Here is a 17101-nt window from a genome sequence, read left to right on the forward strand (position 1 = left end):
CCTCCCCCCCCCCATCTCTTTCCTCCCCCCCCCCATCTCTTTCCTCCCCCCCCCATCTCTTTCCTCCCCCCCCCCCATCTCTTTCCTCCCCCCCCCATCTCTTTCCTCCCCCCCCCATCTCTTTCCTCCCCCCCCCATCTCTTTCCTCCCCCCCCCCATCTCTTTCCTCCCCCCCCCATCTCTTAACACACACAGAGAGAGACAGAGACACACACACAGACAGACAGAGAGATAGAGACACACACACACACAGGCAGACAGATAGAGACACACACACAGACAGACAGAGAGATAGAGACACACACACACACACACACACACACATAGACACAGATAGAAACTCAGATAGAGACACACAGACAGACAGAGATAGAGACACACACACAGACAGAGATAGAGACACTGACAGAGACACACTGGGGTGGAGGAGAGGGGGGGGCATCCCAGCACGCTGTTGGAGGGCTCCCGGTACTGCAGTCGGTAAATAGAAAATGTTTTGTTTTATTGATTTTTAAAAAAATAATTATTTCTTATTAATTTTATTTAATTGATTTAAGGTTGATTTATTGATGTTTTTATCATTTATTATAGATGATGGCTCTTTATTTGTAAAACTGAAGTGTTTAATGTTTGTAAACGTCCCTTTAAACCCCCCCTCCGCATTCCCTACGCCTGATTTGTAATCTACGCCTGATTTTCTAAAGTGTAGACAAGGTTTTTTCGAGCGTACAAAAATCTTCACTTACTCCATTCTAAGTTAGTTTGGAGTAAGTTTTCACTGACGAAACTTTGAAAACAGGCGCAAGTGGCCGGACACGCCCCCTTTTGGGGGAAAAAAAATTCTGTTCCAAAGTGAAACTGTTCTAATCGACTAGAACTGGAGCAAACTAAATGGTGAGAATTCCGATTTCTAAGATACTCCATTCTACACCAGTTGCTCCTAAAAAATCAGGAGCAAATCATGTCGAAACTTGGGGCCAAATATCTCTAGATGTAACTGACTTTAAAAATAGTGGGGGAGATATGCAATTTTGTGTTTTAAATGACCGTTTATATCTCCTAGATGTAATTGGCTCACTTCCATTTTGTGTTTGCAGTTCCCTGTTGGTTCATTGAATAAATGCTAGTGTGTCACTGTCCAGATAGAGGCAAGGTGAAGCCATAATCTGGAGTTGACTGATCCCTCCTGCTTGGGTGACAGTGGCTACCCCATTTCTGTACAAAAGAGCGAGAGAGAGATCTGAAGAAAAGGGAGGGGGACGGAAGAAGAACATGAGAAATAGAAGCAGGAGTAGGTCACTCAGTGCTTTGCACCTGCTCCGCCATTCAATAAGATCATGGCTGATCTTTGACCTCAACTCCACTTTCCCACCTGATCCCCATATCCCTTGATTCCCCTAAGTCCAAAAATCTATCAATCTCCGTCTTGAATATACTCAACGATTCAGCATTCATAGCTCTTTGGGATAGAGAATTCCAAAGATTCTCGTCGCACTGAGTGAAGAAATTTCTCCTCGTCTCAGTCCTCAATGGCCAACCCCTTATCTTGCGATGACTGCTGCCTAGTTCTAGAGACACTAGCCATGGGAAATAGCCTCAGCACCTACCCTCTCTCAAAATATTGTGTTTCAATGAGATCATGCCTCATTCTTCTGCAATGGAGGAGTTGCCATTGTTGGAAAACCCACCAGTGCTGTCTGGGCTTGCAAAAGTGCCTGGGTGAGCGTTTACTGCTGGCATTGAGCCACCCTACCCAGCAGCATGTGTGCTACGTGTAGGGGTTACAAGGTGGAGATCACTTTGCAATTTGTAACATCTTTGGCTGGAATTGTAATGCTGATTCCCATATAATTAAAGCATATGGAACTTGCTACTGCAAGGAGTAGTTGGCGAATAGCATAGATGCATTTATAGGCAAGCTTGAGGGAGAAAGGCATAGAAGGCGATGCTGATGGAGTCTAGGGAGAAGAGACTCTCAACCACCTGGACCAATTGGGCTGAATGTTTGATGTAATCTGTCCCTGCGCCACATATGGAAACTGCTGTAGTTCTGAGATTTTGAAATCGCTAAGTCTGCCTATTCATTGCGTGCTCCTCTGGTGCTGCGGAGTATGCTGGAGCAGGTGGGTTCTGTGCTGGCAGTCAGCTAAACTGCTGAGATGGTACCTGTTTTTCTAACTTGGCACCAGCTGGAGGCCCAAGTGTCCTGCAAATTTCTCCCTAGGGGAGAGACAGCAGCTGTAGTTGCAGGTGGGTGTACAGGGGAGCTTATGAGTTGGCTATTCAGCTGTTAACTATTCTTGCTACCAGCAGTAATGGAGATGAGCTGGAATCAATGATGTACAGTAACTGGCATCTTTTGCTTTGCTTCCACTTTTTATATTGGCGTGTTTCCTTTAGCTTTTTTTACACATACTTTGTTTTGTTGGATTGTATTTATGCAAGGACACTTGTCTTTTGAGGAGCTGCAACTAAGGTTCACTAGTTTGATTGATTCCTGGGATGAGGGGGTTGTGCTGTGAGGAGAGATTGAGTGGAATGGGCCTATATTCTCTGGAGTTTAGAAGATCTCATTGAAACGTATTCAATTCTTAGGCTTGATAGGGTAGATGCTGAGAGGCTGTTACCCCTGGCTGGCGAGTTTAGAACTAGGCCTTTTGCGGCCAAGTTTCGGCCTGAGTTGCTCCTGTTTCTTTTGGAGCAACTGGTTTAGAATGCAGTATCTTAGAAATTGCAATTCTCGGCATTTAGTTTGCTCCAGTTCTAGTCAGTTAGAACAGTTTCAGTTTGGAACAGATTTTTTTTTCAAAAGGGGTCGTGTCCGGCTACTTACGCCCGTTTTGAAAGTTTAGGCAATGAAAACATACTCCAAACTAACTTAGAATGGAGTAAGTGTAGATTTTTGTACGCGCAGAAAAACCTTGTCTACACTTAAAAAAAAAAAATCAGGCGTAGGGAGTGGGGGGGGGGGGGGGGGGGTTAAAGGGAAGTTTACAAACATTAAACACTTCAGTTTTACAAATAAAGAGCCATCAATAATAAATGATAAATACATCAATAAATCAACCAATAAATCAATCAAAAAAAATGAATAAAATTTTTTTTTTAAAATCAATAAATACAACATTTTCTACTTACCGACTGCAGCACCGTGCTGGGACGGCCCCCCCCCCCCCCAGTGTGTCTCTGTCAGTGTCTCTATCTCTCTCTCTCTCTCACACTGTCTGTCAGTGTCTGTTTCTGATAGCGAGAGGGGGGGAGGGGGAGGGAGAGGAGAGAGTCGGGGGGGGGGGTGGTAGAGAGAGAGAGATGAGCCTTATTCACGCAGCCCCAGTGAGGCCATTCGGCCAGGGCTAGGGGTTGCATGCTTCGGGCCCCTCCCACAGTTTTGGGTGACTGGAGCTACTGCACATGCACGTCCACTGTAGCTCATGCTGTGCCGCGCCCAGCTCCAGAGGACCTGCAGGGAGTTGGAGAATAGGTGAGTTTTTTTTAGGCGCACTTTGTGGCGTGAAAAACGGGCGTCCAGGTCCGGGCTGCGCCATTTTAGGCGCGGCCCGAAACTTGGGCCCATAGTCTCCAGATAAGGGTCGGCCATTTAGGACTGATGAGGAGTTTCTTCACCTGGGGGTTCAGTATCTTTGTAATTCTCTACCCCTAAGGGCTGTGGATGCTCAGTCGTTGAGTATATTCAAGACTTGGATCAATAGATTTTTTTTTTGACCCTCTAAGGGAATCAGGATATGGGATCGGGCAGGAAAGTGGAGTTGAGGTCGATCAGCCATGATACTGAATAGCGGAGCAGACTTCAGGGGCCGTATGGTCTACTCCTGCTACTGTTTGTTCTTAGCGAGGCACGTAAAGTCTGATCTTTGATTTGTGCCAATGCTTGTCTTACACAGGACTCTGTATGGATTCTCCGAGCCCAATGGATGAAAAGTCAATCGATGAAACGTAAGTTTCCACCTACCTTGTGCTTCAGTTAGTGATTATTGGGCATGTGGGTTCAGTATGATTTGGAACAATATACAATTATTAAACCAGTAAATGTTGGTGTGGCTGTTTAACTTGGTGTCACTGTTCATATGTACCATATGTATTGAGTAACCCTGGAGTTTGCAGAAACTGAAATGATCAGTAGATGCAGCTTCTTTCACTCTGCCACTCAGTGTACTGAATCTTTTATTTGTGTTCAGGTGATAGTGTGGTTCCCCTTCCCTCTAATATTCCTTGCCTGCCCCAAGCCCCAAAGGATTCTTGGACTTGCAAATACACATGTTCTTGTAGTACAATAGAATTTTGCAGTGCAGGAGGAGGCCATGCGGCATTGTTGTACTTGCCCTTTGGGGCAATTGAAATCCACTGACCCTCCCCATGTTTCTCTGCTTCAAATATTTGTTTGCCTTTCTTTTAAAAGATATCATGGTCTCTGCTTCAACTACTGCCTGTGACAAGTGTCCCATGCTATGGAAACTCTACCTGAACCATACCTCCAATAAGCAGAAAGATTTCTCCAATCAATGCCTTTATAATTTTCAATGCCTCTGTTAAATTTCTCCACTGCTCCACTGGAAGTAGGTCCGCTATCAGAAATCTCAAACTAGTTTCCCATCCTGGTAAATGTATGTGCTTTCTGTAATGGGGAAACTGTGCACATTGCTCAATACAGCCTAAGTATTGCTGTGTGAACAATTTGCATTGCCTCTTGCTCTTAAAGCCCAAAAGTGCTGCAGTACACCAGGACCTGGGGGTACTTGTGCATGAAACACAAAAGGATAGTATGCAGGTACAGCAAGTGATCAGGAAGGCCAATGGTATCTTGGCCTTTTTTGAAAAGGGGATGGAGTATAAAAGCAGGGAAGTCTTGCTCCAGCTATATAAGGTATTGGTGAAGTCACAACTGGAATACTGCGTGCAGTTTTGGTTTTCATATTTACGAAAGGATATACTTTGGAGGCAGTTCAGAGAATGTTCACGAGGTTGATTCTGGGGATGGGGCGGTTTGACTTATGAGGAAAGACTGAGTAGGTTGGGCCTCTGGTCATTGGAAATCGGAAGAATGAGAGGTGATCTTATTGAAATGTGTAAGATTGAGGGGGCTTGACTAGGTGGATGCAGAGAGGATGTTTCCACTGATTGGGGAGTCTAGAGCTAGAGGGCAAGATCTTAAAATAAGGGCTGCCCATTTAAAACAGATGAAAAATTTCGACTGAGGGTTGTAAATCTATGGAATTTGCTGCTTCAGAGCTGTGGAAGCTGGGACATTGAATTTAAGACAGAAATAGACAGTTTCTTAAACTATAAGGGGTTATGGTGAGCGGGCAGGAAAGTGGAGCTGAGTCCATGATCAGATCAGCCATGATCTTATTGAATGGTGGAGCAGGTTCGAGGGGCTGTATAGCCTACTCCTGCTCCTATTATGTTATGTAAAAATCTCCTGGTCTCTTAATGGCTTTATCTATTTGTACTTTTATTCATGTATTTGAACCCCTAGGTTCTCTGCTCATGCACCTTCAACATCTTTCTGTTGTGTGCATTCTCCCATTGCTTGTTTTCCCCCCATACAAAATGTATTATCTCTCTTTGCCATTCTCCACATTGAATTGCATCTTGCACGTCTGCCCAGTCCACTAACTTGTCTGTTTTCCTGAAATCTTTCGGTTCTCCTTGCTATGTGCAGATTCTCTTGCTTTTGACATCAGGAAATTGAAATTGTCCCTGTTAAGTTGCAATCGACTATTTATGCAGAGAACAAAATGGCCCCAGTTTCTCCTCTTGGTAGAGCACACTGTAACTTTTCTGCAATATGAGCACCACTCATATTCCCCAGACCAGGAGATTTTTACATAACATAATAGGAGCAGGAGTAGGCTATACAGCCCCTCGAACCTGCTCCGCCATTCAATAAGATCATGGCTGATCTGATCATGGACTCAGCTCCACTTTCCTGCCCGCTCACCATAACCCCTTATAGTTTAAGAAACTGTCTATTTCTGTCTTAAATTCATTCAATGTCCCAGCTTCCACAGCTCTGAAGCAGCAAATTCCATAGATTTACAACCCTCAGTAGAAATTTTTCATGTGTTTTAAATGGACAGCCCCTTATTTTAAGATCATGCCCTCTAGCTCTAGTCTCTCCAATCAGTGGAAACATCCTCTCTGCATCCACCTAGTCAAGCCCCCTCAATCTTACACATTTTCTATCTGTGCTGCTATATTCCTCTTGTACCCTATGCCTGAATTTTTTTCTACCAGTTCCTGGGACATGCTTATTTGAATGCCTTGTGAAAATCTCCTTTGATCCAATGGGGGAGATAAAAAAAACTGATTTCTCAGATGCAACTTGTCTTTAACGTATTCTTGCTATCCGATCTTGATTAAAACCCAAGCAATTCGATGTCCTTACCAACTTGATCTCAACAGAAAGATGGGCTGAGTTTTCCCATAACTGGCATTTTCTTTTGAATCAGATTGCCCTGGGTCTAGTACCTGTTTTTGCTTCACTGAACAAGCTGAGCTGATTCTAATGGCCAAAAGTAGCTTGCTAATCATAAACTACGTTGCAAAAATGTAGCACTTTTTGACCTTGCTAGAGAAGAAACTTTTCAGCATCTGACCTTGACTCCCACGCAGCTAATGATTTTTCCCATTTCTAATCATTAACTGGATGTCTTTCATGGCTAACAGCTGTGAGCATCATGTATTGCCTTTCGTCTGTGTGGGTGCCCAGCCCTGACCCCCATCTTAAATTACCTCCCAATAACTTGGCAAAGCAAGCTAAATATAACCAAGAACTGAACTTAACAACTAATATAAAAATGGCTCAAGATCTGGCTGCAGAGTTTATTTGCAGTGTGGGGCTAACTGGTGGGGAGTAGCTTACTATGATAAAACATTCTGCGGGAAAGAATTATAGAATGGTTACAGCACAGAAGACCATTTGGCCCATCAAGCCTGTGCCGGCTCTTTGCAAGAGCACCTCACCTAGTCCCACTCTCCCGCCCTTTCCCCGTAGCCCCTAATGCATGTATGAGAGTTTGGGCTTGCCTCATTCCCTACATCCATGGAAGTAACTCATCAGATACCATTCACTTTGTATGTTGCACACACCTTCGTCTGCTTGCTGTTGCTGTCATGGACAGTTGGAGAAAATGTGTTCCATTTTACTCTTAACTTGTGTCCTTCAACGTCAGTCAGGAGTGGGGATATTTGCTGATGACTGCAGTGGTCAGTGCCATTTGCAACTCCGATAATGAAGCAGTCCATGCCTGCATGCAGCAAGACCTGGATGACATTCGGGCTTGGGCTGATAAGTGGCAAATAGCATTCGTGTGACACAAGTGCTGGGCCTGCAATGACTGTCTCGAATAAGCAAAAGTCTTTAAGCCCTTGACATTCAACAGCATTACCACTGCTAAATCCCCCACGATCAACATTCTGGGGGGGTCACCATCGACTAGAAACTTAACTGGTTCAGCCACATAAATACAAGAGCAATCTGAGGCTGGGTATTCTGTGGCGAGTGTCTCACCACCTGACTCCCCAAAGCCTTTCCACCATCTACAAGGCATAAGTCAGGAGTGTGATGGAATACTCTCCACTTGCCTGGATAAATGCAGTTCCAACAACACAAGAAGCTCAACACCATCCAGGACAAAGCAGCCCGCTTGATTGGCACCCCATTCACCAGCTTAAACATTTACTCCCTCCATCATCGGTGCACTGTGGCTGCAGTGTGTACCATCTACAAGATGCACTGCAGCAACTCTCCAAAACTTTTTTGGCAGCACCTCCCAAACCCACAACCTCTACCACCTAGTAGGACAAGGGCAGCAGGTGCATGAGAATGCCACCACCTCCAAGTTCCCCTCCCAAGTTACACACCATCCTGACTTGGATGTATATCGGCATTCATTCATTGTCGCTGGGTCAAAATTCTGAAAAACTCTCCCTAACAGCACTGTGGGAGCACCTTCACCACACGGACTGCAGCGTTTCAAGAAGGCGGCTCACCACCACCTTCTCAAGGGCAATTACTTGGGGTAAAGTTTTTGGGCTATGCATTAGCTTTGAATTTTACTCTAGTACAGATTTTTGAGCTCCAAAAGCACTGCTGGTTGAATTTACTACCTGTCCTTGTAATATTTGGCTCTGGCACTTCTGAGGAAGAAGGCTTGCTTTTTGGGGTCTGCTTCTGGCCTAGAGGGTGGGGGGAAAAATGATTGAAATCAGGCTCAATTATAATTTTTAAAATGGCTGAATTTGCAGATGTGATTTAATGGAGGTGCTGGTTGGCCATCATGATTACAATGGTAGCTCAGTATCTTGCAATGGCAGCTCCAACTCCCGGTTCCAGCAACATCCAGCATGCCTCACTTTTCCAGCTGATTTTGAGACCCCATTAACGGTTGCATATGAACCATTTTCTGGTTGCTAGCAAAAATTCAATGTAACTACCTTGTACTGTTTTGGATATGATGGGAATAATGAACTTGGAGGCTGCTGAAGTATGATGCTTAAACTCGCTTGTTAAATGTTGCAGCTGTCAAGAGGGTCTAAAGCGGTACAGACAGCAAAAGAATTGTACAAAAGCAAAACACTGAGTGCTAGAATCTGAAATGAAAACACAAAATGCTGGCAATCAGTGGGTCAGGCAGCATCTGTGGTGAAAAACAGTTAACATCGAAACATAGAAAATAGGCCCTTTGAGCCTGCACCACCATTCAATAAGATCATGGCTGATCATTCACCTCAGTACCCCTTTCCTGCTTTCTCTCCATAACCCTTGATCCCTTCGTCAGAGCTACTGTACGGGCTCTAGCTTTTTTTTTGTGTGTCCCTTTAAGTTTGCTACGCAATATCTTTCAGCGGTAGCAGCTGGTGAACGGCCTGCATGGGACCTCCTGATTGGTGGTGGCTGCGAACCTTAGTGGGATCATTGGTCACGAGTACAAAAGAAATTGGTGGCCTGAGAGTCCAATGCAGGCAGTACTTAACTTTGACTTAGTATTGAATACTCATCAGCCTTGTTTTTAATGGTTAAATGCCTGTCATTGCTAATTGTGCCTGGATTTGTGGCTAAAGTGTACAACCTGGTGGGTTTGTGAAGTTTACCTGTGCTCTGGATTTAGCAGCAGCGTGCCTTAGTTTATAAAATTGAACCTTGTACCCTTGCTCAAGTGCAAATAGACTTGCTGCATTCAAAGAGCAATCAGGCAAAATCTTAACTTGATTTTCGAGGGGCTTCCACACTAGTGATCCCCAAGGGGTTTGAGGTCACCAGGTTCCTGACTGCCTTGGGCCTGGAATCCTGCAAGTACAATGTACAATTTGTGTTCTGATCTGTGTTTGATTTACAAGTGCAGTATTTTTGTATACTGAATAGCACTTTGGATAGCTGACACACTTTTGGAAGTTGGGACAAGGGTTCTCCGGGAGTGCGAAGCATTTAAGCGTTCGGATCAGTTGACAAGGACTGGGATGGTGTTGCATGACATCTTTTCAGAATGTGGTCTAGGTTTTTTGCCGATGTCGCCCGTTAACAACGGTGCCCTGTATCTCCTTGAAATGTCTGTGGTTTGAGTGTTCATACTTTTTGTTTCAAATGGTAGCAGATGTTTGTTCCCTTGGTAACCAGATACATTTTGCTTGCGACGTGACCGCTTAAAGCTAATTGAAAGAAGGCAGCGAATCGTAGCCGCAGCTCTTGAGCTGATCCCTGTTTCTATGTGGTTTGGGTTAGTTAAATGTTAAGCGGCCGAAAGAACTTTGAATTTATATTTGCAGTATCTGCTGTATTCAGAGAAGCCAGTCACGCAGTCATGTGGAATTTATAACTGAAACCGTCTCTTCAGCCCAACCAGTCCTTGCCAGTGCAAGCCCAAATAATTCTGATCATATTTACCCGCCCTGTTCTATCACTTTAGTTCACCAGTACAATCTGATCTTGAATGTTATCATTTCTGCCTCTACTATGAATTCCACAGCCTGTGTAAAGAACATTCTCTTGCTGTTCGAAATCTTACGTTTAACCTCTGATCCCTCAACTACTGGGAAACACCTACCGTGGCCCACCCCTTCTAAATTTTAAACTCTTCTATCCAACGTCGCCCGTAATCTGCGCGGCCTGCTTGCCCCCCCCCCCTGCTGTGCGGCCCATTCAAGTGTTTGCGCATGCGTGGTATCTCCAATATAAAAGCCGGTGAGTGGCCTGCACAGAACCTCTCGGATAATTGCGCGACCACGCAGCTTAACGAGAACATTTTCTATCATACTCTACGTTCTAACGAAAAAAGGCCCCAATTTTTTGAAATCTTGTTTGTATTTCCTCATACCAGGCAGCATCCTAGTGACTCTGCATTAACCTTTTGTCGTTCCTATAGTGTGGAGTCCAATACTGAACACATTACTCTCATTGAAGTCATCATATAGGCTCATCATTACCTCTTCACTTTTTTATATTCTATGTCTTGTGATAAAACCTAGAAGTTTTTTAAAAACTGATTAACCTGAGGTGCTGTCTTTACTAGCCTGTAAACCTATACCTCAAATCCCTCTGCTCTCCATGACAGTTCAGTTCTACTTCAGTTCAGAGTAATTTTTTGAATTCAATTGTTTCACCTCACTTGTTGCCACTATTTGCCACTTTTTAAAGCCCATTTCCCCCATCTTAGCTAGATACCATTGCAGTGTCCTTTTTAGTCTTAAGAATTAACTATACTTCCTATTCTGGTGGTATCTGCACATTGGCAACTCAGTCCTGCAATGGATATGTTGCAGTGACACCATTTTAGGAAAGCCTACCCTTACAAACTTTACAAATAAATGGATATCACTTGTAACCTAATAAGCCAGCTTCTAAATTGCTTAAACCTGGGACTTTTAACACATTCAGCTCCCTGTCTGATGTACAGGCAAACTCATAAATGCAGGTTTAGAATTTCCATTTTAGTGAGCCATCAATTAGCTTTTTTTTCCTGAAGGGGTCAGAAGAATTCTCCAAGACTGGTATCTGCATGTTAATGGAGTAAACTCTTCTAAGAGACCTCCAGTTAATTGTGGGGTGAGTGCATAGCCCATCTGTTGCTAGCATGCTGATTTAGACTGCCGGCTAGGGTGAGTAGCACGTGCTGAAAGGAAGGAGCTTGCCTCCTCTGCTTGACTAGCTCTGTTGTGCTGCTCCTTTGTTATGCCACGCTTGTGTCTTCCTGATTGTGGCACTGATTAAATGCTGTCAGCTGTAGGGTCAGCACTGTAGGGGCCTCCCTGATGGCATATGGCGACCGGCGACCAATCTCCGTCCCAGACAAAGGGGCTCATTTGCATACAGGTGGTGAACAGCCAGTGTCTCTGAGGGCTGTTGCCATGGAGATGGTAATGGCAATTTTGACCCCTCTACTTTGAGCCGAGGCGGACTGGAATCCTTATTCTCATCACTGTCTTGTCAATGTAGACTGCCTGTGTTCATCACAGCACTTCAGGGTTCCCATGCTGTTCATGGGCAGATGTGATATCACCAAGCAATTCAATGTTGGAGGTGTGCCAAGAGTTTTAAAGTCCAAGTGCACTTGGTACCAGCGAACAATGTTCACTAACTTTTTTGAGGTGCGCGGCCCATTCAAAATAGCCCGCGTGCAAAGTTTTCCTATTTAAAAGCCGTTGTGCGGGAGCTGCAGAGCGCTGCATGGCCCCGTCCCTTATTGGGAACATTGCCAGCGAATGTGGTACATTATCTTATCAAAATTCAAATGGACTATTAAAATCAGTCCGCTTGCTCTTCAGATGATAACACTGGTCTTTAAATGGCATGCCCTTCAAAAGCAACTATTTCAAGATATCAGTATATCTAACTATATGAAATACTTTAATTCTTGATATCTGAACTACAAACTCCTTGCCTTTCAGTTGTTCCTTCTGACAATCTTTAACCCAAACTCATTGTCTGGTAATCGTGTTGTGATTAACTTTACTGTCTTGCCACCGTGGTATGTACAGTACCTTTTTTATCTTGACTTTAAAAAGCTGCCACTTTTGCAATTTAGATATTTTTTGGTAGTTTGTACTTTGGCTGTTGTCTGGAATGTCTCAACAGGCACTGAAGTTTTGGTTTCCTTTCTCGTTACAGGTTTGAAAAAGCAATATTAGAATCTGGAAAAGTGGTTGCCAAGTAAGTACACCCTCTGACCTGTGAGGTAATAGGTTTTGTTTAACACCTACCATTCCAGTTAATGCATTGCAAAATAAAGTGTGGCCAATTCTCTGCTGAGGAAGTACACTTCCTCAGCTTGCTGACTATTTGAAACCACATTCAAATTTTGAGGCTGGTTTTACATTGGAATGCCGGTGGCTTAATTGACATCAAGCATTAATTTTATGGCGACGTCTTTGATTTCCCTGGGGGACGGGTTTCCTGATAGTGTGTAGCAACTCCTCTTCCGCCACCCCTAACTCCTCTTCTACCACTCCCAACTAAAATTGATGCATCTTTATAAACGGCTCTTCTCCATGACTCATGGCACTAGTTACATTGCCTCACATAGTTTCTCTTCCCATACCCACAGACTGGCAAAGCTATCCAGCAGCATGGATCAGCTTTCACTGTTATCTTGTCACTCCTTTATTGGCACCCATTTTATCCCTGTCGGTCTGAGCGTCAGATCCCAAGACGTGGATGAGTCAAAACTTTTTCACAGCTCAATGTTGGTGAAATCAACGCCAATGTCTTTGGCTCTCTGCACATCTCTTGGTCTCCACTTGCACCTTACCCTCCCCCTGCATCAGGCTCAAAAGTGTGGACTCTCGCTACGTTACTTGACACAAGGCCCAGCTTCCTCTTCCACATCCAATCTGTCACCAAACGTGAGCTGTCTTCACGTCCGACATTGCTTTTCTTTAGCCCCCACCTCTTCCACTCATTTGTGCTTTCAATATCTCTTGGCTGAACTTCTCCAGCGCTCTCCTTGCTGTTCTTCTGCTTCTACTATTTAGTTAGTTTGCAGGTGCAGCAGGTAATCAGGAAGGCGAATGGAATGTTGGCCTTCATTGCGAGAGGGATGGAGTACAAAAGCAGGGAGGTCCTGCTGCAACTGTATAGGGTATTGGTGAGGCCGCACCTGGAGTACTGCGTGCAGTTTTGGTCACCTTAAGGAAGGATATACTAGCTTTGGAGGGGGGTACAGACACGATTCACTAGGCTGATACCGGAGATGAGGGGGTTACCTTATGATAGATTGAGTAGACTGGGTCTTTACTCGTTGGAGTTCAGAAGGATGAGGGGTGATCTTATAGAAACATTTAAAATAATGAAAGGGATAGACAAGATAGAGGCAGAGGTTGTTTCCACTGGTCGGGGAGATTAGAACTAGGGGGCACAGCCTCAAAATACGGGGGAGCCAATTTAAAACCGAGTTGAGAAGGAATTTCTTCTCCCAGAAGGTTGTGAATCTGTGGAATTCTCTGCCCAAGGAAGCAGTTGAGGCTAGCTCATTGAATGTATTCAAATCACAGATATAGATTTTTAACCAATATGGGGAGCGGGCGGGTAAGTGGAGCTGAGTCCACGGCCAGATCAGCCATGATCTTGTTGAATGGCGGAGCAGGCTCGAGGGGCTAGATGGCCTACTCCTGTTCCTAATTCTTATGTTCTTATGAACCATGCACTATCCAGAATTCTGTGACCTTCGTCCTCACTGCTCTAAGGCCTATCTATACCCATTACCTGCCCATGCCAAGCTAGTGGCTGCTTGTGTCTCAGCAAATTTACCTCATTTGGTCCTTTGAATCTCTCCATAGCCTCACCCCTGTTCACCTCTGATCTTTTTGCACGCACCCTCCAGTCTTTCAAAGCTGGCATGCTCCAATTTTGGCACCTGTTGGTTACCTGGCCTGTGATGTGCTCTCCCTTCAACTGTGCTTTCTCTCCTTCTCATCCCTTTCTCTTCAATTCCACCCTGCTCCCCTGTTGGCCACTTGCAATTCATTGCAACTGATGCCCCTTTACAAACTGCAACTTTACTTACTTTTTTCAAAATAAAATACTGGCTTGAGTGCAGCTTCTGTTTAAAAGCTTCGCAACGCAGCCATTCTAACAGCTATCAGTGATCTGTTGCTTCCTACTTGCTGTCTTAAGTGTTCAATTTGAGCAGTTATGAAGAACTAATAGTTTGTGTAGTATCAGACATTACAGCACAGAGGCCATTGGCCCTGTGGTCACTCTTCAGTGGGAGTTGTCTGGTGGTCTCCCATTTTGTTATATTCCTCAATACTCAACAGTTCCCTTTCTTGAAAGCTTCTGTCTCAATACCACTTGTGGTAATACATTGTGTTCCAATAACCTGCTGTAAAATATCTTTGAATTTCCCTCTTTCATGTGATCATTCTCAGTGTATGCCCTATTGTTACTGATTAACCTAAACAGTACTCAAAATGGGATATGTTGCAAAAATGCCACACATGGCAGGTTGACTTTATAAATTGGCAGTATTTTAAAAAAATCATGAACTGCTGCACATATTCGGATGCTTGTAGTAACTGTCAGTGGTTCTTCGTGAGCGACAACTGTCTGGGCTTATTAACTTTGGTGCCCAATCATGAAGTCACAAATCATTGTGTGCAGAACATCCTGATTATTACACTATCAGCTTCCAGGAACTCAGATTGAGTTGTAGAATTTATTGGGGAGGGGGGGGGGGGAGTCATTAATGGAAATTGTATTAAAGTGGTAAGATTCTATTAAATAAAGGCAAGTATGATTCCTCCTTGGTGAGTTAATCAAACCTCTAGTTACAGGTCCTGTTCATTATATTGATGCTTTATTAGTTCAATGTTTTGGCCACAACTTGACCAGATGTGTGGGTGAGGAGAGGGAGTGAGGAAAGGGAGATGCGTAACAAGTTGGTTAATTCTGACATTTTGGAGCTGTTTGAGAGTTAACTGATCTTTCTTTCCTGTTTTTCAGGAAGTTCCCCATAAGAAGAATAAACTCCCTTCCGGTAAGTTATTAAGCTAGACACAATAGTATTAATACATTTTTTTTTTAAATTTTGCAGACTTTATTAAATTTGTCAGTACATTTTAAAGACTTTGGGCCCAAGTTTCCACATGATTTGCGCCTGATATTTAGGAGCAACTGGTGGAGAACGGACTATCTTAGAAATCGCAATTCTCCACATTTTTTTTTCTGCAGTTCTAGTCAGGTAGAACAGTTCTACTTTGGAACAGAAATTTTTCTTCAAAAGGGGGCGTGATTTCAAAGTTTCCACAGTGAAAACGTACTCCAAACTAAGTTAGAATGGAGCAAGTGAAGATTTTTGTAGAACTGAAAAAACCTGTTCTACACATTAAAAAATCAGGTGCAGGTTACAAATTAGGCGTCCAGAACGAGGTGGAGGTGGAGGTGGAGGTGAGTCATTAAATTCTACAATAAATCCTTATTTATACTTCTACAAATATTATACAAATAAATCCAACCTGAATAAACATTTATAAGCAAAGAAAAGATTAAATAAACCATCTTCCTACCTGTGAAAGTGCTTCAGGCACAGAGAATGCTGCAGTCAGCCTGAGGCGCCCGTTCTTCCTGCGAGGGGAGAGGGGAGAGGGACAGTGAGAAGGCTGATGGCAATGTGCTTTTATTGAAAAATGTTCAAAAATTAAACAGCTACAAAGAACTACAAAAATGGCCGAGTGCCAATGTTTTTTTCACACTGAGCATGCGCGAACGCTCCAACGCGCACGCACAGCGTTGCCGGCAGGAAAAAACTAATTTAAATAGTACCCGCCCCCTCCCACTTACAAAATCGGCGCGAGTGTAGGCTCCGCCCCCCTGGGCACCGCACCAGGCAGACAAGGAGCTGCAGAAGGCTCCAGAATCGTGAGTTTTTTTTAAGGTGCCGTTTTAGGCGCGAAAAACGGGCGCCCAGCTTGGAGGGGCGCCTGTTTTTTTTATCGTGTGGGAACTTGGGCCCTTTATTTCTATTGGGCTGCGTAGTATTGCTCATAAAGGTAGTGGAGACATCCAATAGATTTGGTGCGCACATTTAAAGCTTGCAGTATGTGCTGGGGTGGCAGTCACCACTGATTGCCATTCAACATTCATGAATTCTAATTGTCTTTAGGGCAAACCCAGCCAGTCCAAGATGTTCTCGCTAACGGACTGAATGAGTATATACAGAATACACTAAGCAGAGGCAGACGATCAGCCACTATGCAACTTGTCTTAATGCTGCATCTTTAGTAAGATGCACAGCTGCTTGTGCTACGAGGTGATGTGGGTGACTAGTTGCATGCATACATTGGCTTGAAATGACAAGAACATGAACCTGGAAGGAAACATTAAACTTTTATTTTTTGAACTGGCTGACTTTCACACTTGTAACTGGCATCATTCGTAATATAAAGCTGGTAGTTCACAATGTACTTGAACATCTTTGGCACATTCAAGTGTATCTCGCTATTCAGGTACTGCATTTGAGGTTACAGCTGAGTTCCAGATGTGCAGCTGTAAATCCTCAACGAAAATCACTAAACTAGGCTTGCCTTAGAAATGACTATTTTTACCAATTCATATGCATCCCAAGTTCACCTACTAACTGGAGCTAGGTATCTGCACTTCAACACAGACTATATATCGAATTGAGGAATTTGACACTGACTTGATACTTAATCCATCTGCTTTTGTCTTTTTTAGATGAGACTTCTGGGATCAAGTCCTGCACTAAAGGCAAGCCAGTGTGACTCTCTAGATTCTGAGGTGTTTCACCGGGAAACTGGTAGCATCCTCGCAGCAGAAGGAAACAAAGAAAACGTAAGTTCCTTATCTATCTGAAGAGGGAATAATCTTTCCACAATTATGCAAAGCAATTGATGGTTTTCACTTTGGTTATAAAACATCTGAAAATAAAACACTGAATATAAAGTCTTTTGATAAGGTCCCGCACAAGAGATTGGTGTGCAAAATCAAAGCACATGGTATTGGGGGTAATGTACTGATGTGGATAGAGAACTGGTTGGCAGACAGGAAGCAGAGAGTCGGGGTAAACGGGTCCTTTTCAGAATGGCAGGTAGTGACTAGTGGGGTGCTGCAGGGCTCAGTGCTGGGACC

At 43.9% G+C, this 17101-nt stretch overlaps 1 protein-coding gene across 1 annotated transcript in view; it reads left to right on the forward strand.

Annotated features, from left to right (window-relative positions):
* cdc25b (cell division cycle 25B) overlaps nucleotides 1-17101 on the forward strand; it is a 52453-nt gene that overhangs the window by 4409 nt on the left and 30943 nt on the right. The window contains exons 3-6 of the mRNA XM_070866815.1: nucleotides 3903-3954; nucleotides 12125-12166; nucleotides 14957-14990; nucleotides 16688-16804. Coding sequence (XP_070722916.1) covers nucleotides 3903-3954; nucleotides 12125-12166; nucleotides 14957-14990; nucleotides 16688-16804 — 245 coding nt within the window. The remainder of the gene's footprint in view (nucleotides 1-3902; nucleotides 3955-12124; nucleotides 12167-14956; nucleotides 14991-16687; nucleotides 16805-17101) is intronic.

The sequence above is a fragment of the Pristiophorus japonicus genome, chromosome 2 (assembly GCF_044704955.1).
Source record: "Pristiophorus japonicus isolate sPriJap1 chromosome 2, sPriJap1.hap1, whole genome shotgun sequence".
NCBI classification, from domain to species: Eukaryota; Metazoa; Chordata; class Chondrichthyes; family Pristiophoridae; genus Pristiophorus; species Pristiophorus japonicus.